Source organism: Liolophura sinensis, chromosome 7 (assembly GCF_032854445.1).
Source record: "Liolophura sinensis isolate JHLJ2023 chromosome 7, CUHK_Ljap_v2, whole genome shotgun sequence".
Taxonomy (NCBI): Eukaryota; Metazoa; Mollusca; class Polyplacophora; order Chitonida; family Chitonidae; genus Liolophura; species Liolophura sinensis.
Genome location: NC_088301.1, coordinates 32,600,214 through 32,608,310, shown reverse-complemented (window position 1 = coordinate 32,608,310; position 8,097 = coordinate 32,600,214). Strand labels below are relative to the sequence as shown.

Here is an 8,097-nt window from a genome sequence, read left to right as displayed (position 1 = left end):
TTAATTCAACATAAGACTTCTATTAAATTAACAGAATATTATGTTGAATATAACACAGTATTACGTAATAACAGAATACACTCTAGCATCGCTCTAAACAAGAGATTTTCTGTTAAAGTTAACAGATTAATTTTTTCGGTGTAGGTTAGTTGTCTGGGTTGAAGACACTTGAATTCTCTAAAACAACCTTCGAAGTTTATACCACCTAACTTTTTGTTCATCATTTCCTTCACCGCTACCCACTTACGTCTTTGTTTCTGTGTCAGTATTCCATCATGCACTGATAGCTTATGGGAGAATTGACTTCCTTGTGCTATCTAGGCCTACATTTGTAAAGTGCCTGCCCACTGAAGTGGTTTTTCCATTAGCTAAGAAGTGAACCGGCGATTCTTATGAACACCAACAAGAAAAATCGTTTGTTTTAAAAAATCTCTTTATTAAAAACTTTTCATATGCATAAACATTGCACCTTGTACATTGAGCAAGAATTTCCAAATGGATTCTCGATGATGAAACCAAGATGGAACAACTTGGCCGAATCAGACTATGAACAACCTTTGAGATAAAACCTGGACCATACAGCTTCTTTTTTGTACATTTTGTCATGTTTTACAATTGTTAATGTTGTACGTGTTTTGCAGAAGTAATAATGAGTCAATAAATAATTCGAACTCTTTCATTGCTACATAGCACGTTCCAGCAGTGTGATTTAGAAGCACTTTCTGTGTACAATGCTTGGGCCAGATTCATCATACTCCTGTTTGCTGATCCACATCTGCTGGAAGGTGGACAGAGAGGCCAAGATGGAGCCACCGATCCAGACGGAGTATTTCCTCTCCGGCGGAGCGATTACTTTGATTTTCATGGTGGTAGGTGCAAGGGCGGTGATTTCTTTCTGCATACGGTCAGCGATGCCGGGATACATGGTTGTACCTCCAGACATAACAACATTGGCGTACAGGTCCTTACGAATGTCCACGTCGCATTTCATGATGGAATTGTAGGTGGTTTCATGAATGCCTGCCGTCTCCATACCGAGGAAGGATGGCTGGAATAGGGCTTCTGGACACCGGAACCTCTCGTTGCCAATGGTGATGACTTGACCGTCGGGAAGTTCGTAACTCTTCTCCAAAGATGACGAGCTAGAAGCCGTGGACATTTCCTGCTCGAAATCCAAGGCTACGTAGCAAAGTTTTTCCTTGATGTCCCTGACGATTTCTCTCTCGGCTGTTGTTGTGAAGGAATAGCCGCGCTCTGTGAGGATTTTCATGAGGTAATCAGTTAAGTCTCTGCCCGCAAGGTCAATTCTCATGATGGCGTGAGGCAGAGCGTATCCTTCGTAAATAGGCACATCGTGAGTGACACCGTCTCCTGAGTCCAGTACAATACCTGTTGTACGTCCAGAGGCGTACAACGACAACACGGCTTGGATAGCAACGTACATGGCGGGGGTGTTGAAGGTCTCAAACATGATCTGTGTCATTTTCTCTCTGTTGGCTTTGGGGTTGAGGGGAGCCTCAGTTAGAAGCACGGGGTGCTCTTCTGGAGCCACACGCAGCTCATTGTAGAAGGTGTGATGCCAGATCTTCTCCATGTCGTCCCAGTTGGTGACGATACCGTGTTCGATGGGGTATTTCAGGGTGAGAATACCTCTCTTACTCTGGGCCTCGTCTCCAACATAACTGTCCTTCTGACCCATACCGACCATCACACCCTATAGAAGAAAAACATAAAGTCAACAAACATAATGCAAAGGTATAAACTCTGCCCGGTTTCTTCACGCCATAATGATGGCCGCCATCATATAAGTGAAATAGTCTTGAACACTTGGAACACCAATCAAATAAATAAATAAATAAATAAATCAAACGTATAAAAGCTGACATCGGTTCATGAATGGAAGAAGGCTCACTTTTAATCACATGATTAATTAACGTGGCCATTATCACTGAATTAATCATACCTCATTGGTTCAAAACTTCCTACTTTTTTAAACATCTACATCTACAGTATCGCACAGCTTTTATATACACAATAATCTTTTCCATACATATCATTTGAAAGGTTGTAAAACACAGATTTGAAATACATTATTATGATTTAAGCTACATGGATGCAAGAGCACAACAAAACTGCCCATATACAGCGCGTCCATTGAACTGATAGACACAAATTACATAGTTTATAAAGCATCCAACGCAGCGCCGTACAAATATTTTACCCTGCTTACACAGCACAACATTGCTTACAATATTACTTCATGTAAAGACTGAAATTATATTTTGATCCATTCAGTGTAGCGCTATATTTCCATACATGCCAGCTCTTTGTTTCAGTCGTGATTGGGTAGTTTTTTACCCAATAAAAAGAAATCATTGCTAGTGTTAGTGTCCGGATATAATTCCTTGGGTTATATTTGTTTTTCCTTAAGTCAAGCCTGTGCTACTAATCATCTCCAAAGCTTGCAACTAAAAATCCCTAATGTAGCATACATGTATACATGTAGGCTAATATATACTTAATCCCTCTGAAAGATCGTGCAACGCCCCGTAGCATTTGACCTAAATTAACTGCATTGTGCAAATATGTCTGTATTGGGCGTGCTGTGTGATCTGTTAGTGACAATTCCAAAAGGGGGAATGTATGGTTGATTGATGTTATAATTAGATGTTTACTGATTTTGATATTCAGATAATATATTGGTTTATGTTTTTGGTATATATTTCTCCTTCCAGACAACCTTTTGTAGATTAAGTTAATGATAATTTTTATATATAGACAGCTAACTGTATATTATCTCTACCACATTTAATTTATGGCCATAACGGATTATGTATACAGTGAGGAATTATTCTCCTCGTTGTGCTTTCGTTATATGTGGCAAAATGTCCGGTTTCTAGCTCAGAGGTTTATCCGAGGCTCTCGCAGATACGATACTTAACGCCACGCCCCCTTTTATAGCTGTAACATGCCGGTATATTCCGGAAGAAAAATGTACTGCAGTATGTACATTCTCTTGCTGACGTACGGTGTATAAAAATGATGAGCCAGAAAGGGGAGTAGATCACTACACTGGTACTAAATATGACACGTTACTTTCAATTGGCCTCGGAGAAAGTTCTAGCGTGAAACTAACAACTATATTAATATTTAGAAAGCAAAGTCTGTAAATGCTGCGTACAATTACTTCAGTATCTATACACAATAGAACGTGATATGAAAGAAATCTGACAGGATTTGAAATATTAGATTTATATATTTTGTGAGTTAACATGCATATATAATGAAATTGTAAAACAGCTGAACGATCAATCCAAATAGTTAAGAATTACCTGATGCCTGGGTCTGCCGACGATGGATGGAAACACAGCCCTGGGGGCGTCATCTCCGGCAAATCCGGCTTTACACATACCCGAACCATTGTCAATAACAAGAGCTGCAACATCATCATCCATGGTGAAAGATTTAATAGACTGGAACAAATTGATAATTAAAGCTAAATTTTCTTACACGACCTGTCCTAATGCCGATTTCCAGAGGAGCAGACGACGGTATAGTGGTGCAGCTGCTTAAATACTCCTCACACCACTCAAGTCCCTATCTGCTTTATTATGACTTCCCCGTGCATTGATGACCATTTATGGTACTCTGTGACCATATTTGGCAACATACACTGAAGTTTTATTTCTCGGGTATGGTTTTGCGTGCTCCGGACATTACCGAAGCTGTGACGAGCAAGGCACGAAGTGAACTGGGAAGAGCCAAGCAGGTCAGTTGACAATTGAACAAATGTGAACTTTATAATTGACCTTTAGTCTGCCATATAAGCTTACATTACAGATACTGAAGTGCAAAGTGTAAGCACACCTAATAACAACATCAATATACACGCCTCCCGATGAATGGGTAAAATAGTGGACATATACATCAGCTCTGTTATCAGCCTTATATGGAAAGCACACTATAATATGTGTTGTGTAGCATGTATACATTTATTATGTATACTATGCTTGTTTACATGCCTTTATATGGTGTTTGAGAACAAGAATGATGAAACATCGACAAAAATATAAATGATTTAAGCCCGTGCCCATAGACTTTCTCCACAGAACTTTAGTCGATTAACGTCATGTGCTATCCGAGATCGGTCGACCTTGTCCCTATAGCTTAGTTTTCACATTCACAGTTTCTGTAGAAGATAATCTGGGAAGAATGAAACCTACCTGAGCTGCAGATACTATATATTTATATAATGGAATATGCATGAGAAAACGAACAACAGATGGCCCAGACCGATGTATATCGGCCTATAAATACGCGTAAGAGTATATACAAAACAAGCAGGAGTCGTCCGAATAAGCCTATTTTCTGTATAACTTCCTTACGTGTGTATGTTCGACCATCGCACTTTGTATAGCGCACTTGCCTGTACAGCGAAGTGCTGGTTGTATATAGAGCGTAAATCGACCCATTTTCATACAGGAAGAAAAGGTGCTGATAGCAAGGTTTATAACAACAAATATCTTTTGAAAGGAACGTGATGTGAACCGAGTTCATGACACTTGGTGTTTACGGGAAGAAATATATACGCATGAATGATGAAGACACATATTTATCAAAATGGCAGAGAATGTTTCTAAACACAGGATAGGCTAGTGAAATAAATTTTACGCAGTTAAATGACTTATCTAATTCGGATTATGTATAAATGAACAGTGTATGGTCTACAAACAATGAGAACCCGAGAGAAAATTTCGGCTGTTACAACCATATTGGAACCATATTGGCTTTTTCCGGTGTAACAATTTCATATCCCAAAAATATTTGTTTAATTAACAGTATTCGTAAAGTACAATGATTTTTGCCCCAGGTTATGATAGCTGATAATGGCTAGACCCGAGTGTCTCCGCGAAAAACCAGCGGAAGGCCCACGAGGTTTCATTTCCATGCATCTGACTATTTATTCGTATTTTGTTTTGAAACATACGAATCTCGTAAAACGGATATGAGAAATAAAATCATTTTGGTTCAGATGACATAATATTCCCTTCATATATAAATAATCTCTCGTTGGAACAAGTTAGTTGACGAAGGAATATATAGGAGACATGGTAGTGGGTGGCCATATGTTACGTACAGGTATAGTCGATCCTTGCTACACCCATATACCTCATCGCCGTCATATATCAGTGAAAATTTCTTGCTCATGCACGGCGTTAATCGTACACCATTCAATCAGTGAATCAAAAAATCGATATACCTATCGAAGCCGTGCACATATATAGGCTTATATATATGCACATTGAAGGAAATGATCCGTTTTGCTCAGTCCTTTTCACCTATCAGCTGTCCCATACATAATCCGCCAAACAATCATGCAACTCGTGACAGAACTTATAACGCTGCACGGAACGCCATGCAGAAGACACCAGACATGACGCCTCACTGAGTTTCGGATTTGACACCGTCAACCATGGACCGATTCCACAAAGCCATTTCTGACTTAAGTCAAAATTTGATATGGAATTATAAAGTTTATTTTACGCTTTTAGAAATTAAAATTTTGTCCACCTTATCAATGTTATCGCAAGACAAATGTGTTTAAATTTCAACTTCAGGTTCCCAAAACTGAGCATTGTGAAGAGGTTTTTAATTTTGATTATATTCTTTAATACTGAGCAAGACATAGTGCCACGAAATTGCAAACTCCTTGACGCTTGTAGTGGATACTGAACCTGTGTTTCCTTCATATAATATACATTCCGCACAATCGACTCCCTCCACCAGTGTAGATTGTATTGCCTTGTTGATGAGTTGACATCTGCCCCTATAAAATTCAAATTCAGTTTATTCAGTATGTAAGACCACAGGTCTGAATACAATTTAACAGACATTTCCGATCATTCCCATCATTTGCACATACAAATGCATTACACCAGCAACTTCTGTAGCAATGTTTGTCGAATTTTAAGGCTGCATGAATGAACTCAGAAAGAGCTTTCAAAACCGTTACATTCTTAGCAGACATGAGCATATTGAAAGGATTTAAGTTTCCAGTTTGAACAAATTTCTGCGGTAGCAGATTCGCACGCAGGGGTATTACGAAACCTGCCAGTCTATTTCAAGGCCCGCAATGCCCTCACGGAACTTACCAAAATCTTTTTTTTTTATACATGGCTTACGTGTGACTTTGTAATCACAGTAGAGGTCATATCTACTGCCCGACTTGAGTGATGCAGATCATTCCTGCCTTCAGATATGATGCAGTCGCTCACGAAAATTCCTAAGAAAAGACCTAACATCCCCAACTCCCTGAGTACCCACACATATCCAAACCCCAGGCTGAACAACATTCCCTTAACAGAGGTAGCCCAATTACGCTTCCCTTGGGAGTCCAGATGGAGCAGCATATCCTAAGCCTTTTTTGGGTATCGATCTTCAATATAGCTCACAACTCTTAACTAATACTTAACGCTGAGGTATTACAGACCAGAGGAAATCAGCCCCATTCGCTAAGAGTCATCAGCTTGCGGATGCTTTTGCCCGTTTGTAGAAAATTGTTTACATGCTAAACATTGAACTCTTTCTAGCATACCTCATACCTTTGGAATCCCCATAACTTGGAGCCGTATGTAAGTGTAGGCAATAGTTTGGTATCAAACAGTTTAAAAAATTCTGCGCATGACATGTCAACAAGGTACAACATGGTTCGCAGCACCTCAGTAGGAGTCCGTTTCCACTACCAGGCAGCATATTCTACAGATTTACCCTCACTTAAGGAAGAAGTAAACATCACACCTAGATATTTATATGATGGTACGACTTCCATCGGGTGTGTCCCAAGCCGCCATTTTTCATTTTCACCCAACCTGCCAACTTTCCGGAATACAACAACTTTTGATTTATCTAAATTTACAAAGAGGGTTCATTTCTGACAATAATCAAACAGTGTGTCTAGTTGTTGTTGCAATCCCTTGGGAGTGTAAAGTAATTGCTATGTCATCTGAAAAAAAGAAATATAAATATATGAATAAACTCGGAAGATACTAGTAGTTGAACCCCATCATTACCAAACATAAATACATCATTACTTAGCTGATTAATATATAACGAAAATAACAACGGGCTTAAGACATAGCATTGACGGAGACCGACTGGGCACAAAAATGCATCCGTTAAATCTGACGCACAAAGTACACAAGCTTTCACAGCATTATTAACACCCTTGAGACAACTGAAAATCAATCCCCCCCCCCCCCCCCTGCCATTAGTCCAAGTGTAAACAATAGATACAGCAGTTTTTGGCGATTAACTAAATCATACGTTTTTCTATAGTCTATAAATGAGACACGTTTCCCCTTACATTTACTGAGATGATTTTGGATACATGACAAGATGGTAAAGACACTGCCCGAAGGACAATGTGTCCAGACCTTATATTCTTCGGCCCAGTCTGTCTATAACTGTTGTAATTAATTTGCCTAATATACTTAAGAGCGAGATTCCTTTATAATTACTAGGATCACTCCTACCGCCACCTTTATGCAGGGTGACAATTACACCCAAACTCCAAACCTCTGGGAACTCTCCTGTGACAAATACATGGTTGAACAGTTTCAGCGTATATTACATACATAATGGGGAAGAAATTCTAAAAAATTCTCCAATGAGACTGTCCAGACCTGGGGCTTTACCTATTTTACATTTACTTATCATAAATGCAATTTCTTCCTCACAAATTCCGCTGTTCAGGATTTCATTATTTTCAAGCTGTTCTAAATCTTCATATGTACTAATGCATTATCTTGACCCACGTTAACGTTAAACAGGTCCTTAAAGTAGTTAAACGGTTCATGCTTTGGTATGGGATTACGAGGATTTGGGGAGCGAATGCGATGGAGTATGGGCCAAAAAAATTTGTCATTTACCGATTGCTAACGTGTTTGTTGGATCGTCCACGGGATTTATACTTATTGCGAAGCGATGTATATGCGGAGAGATTACTGCTGCAGCGATCCTTTCTAGGCATCTTTAAGGTAAGCCTACATTCCCTTTCCAATGCCCTACATTCCCGGTCATACCTATCATTCATGAATG

General features: G+C 39.3%; 1 protein-coding gene across 1 annotated transcript; it reads right to left on the bottom strand.

The window, feature by feature from the left end:
- Window positions 1–412: 412 nt before the first annotated feature.
- Window positions 413–3,577, bottom strand: LOC135471924 (actin, cytoplasmic 1-like). The gene is made up of 2 exons (XM_064751365.1): window positions 3,333–3,577; window positions 413–1,714 (listed from the first exon to the last, which is right to left on the bottom strand). The coding sequence occupies exons 1-2, from the start codon at window positions 3,453–3,455 to the stop codon at window positions 710–712; spliced, it is 1,128 nt and encodes a 375-aa protein (XP_064607435.1). The 5' UTR covers window positions 3,456–3,577; the 3' UTR covers window positions 413–709.
- Window positions 3,578–8,097: the final 4,520 nt, after the last annotated feature.

Coding starts and splice junctions, on each gene's coding strand:
- LOC135471924 (XM_064751365.1), bottom strand. CDS start 3,455: ATGGATGATGATGTTGCAGCTCTTGTTATTGACAATGGTTCGGGTATG. Junction 1,715..3,332: donor TCGGCAGACCCAGGCATCAG/GTAATTCTTAAC, acceptor TTTCTTCTATAG/GGTGTGATGGTCGGTATGGG.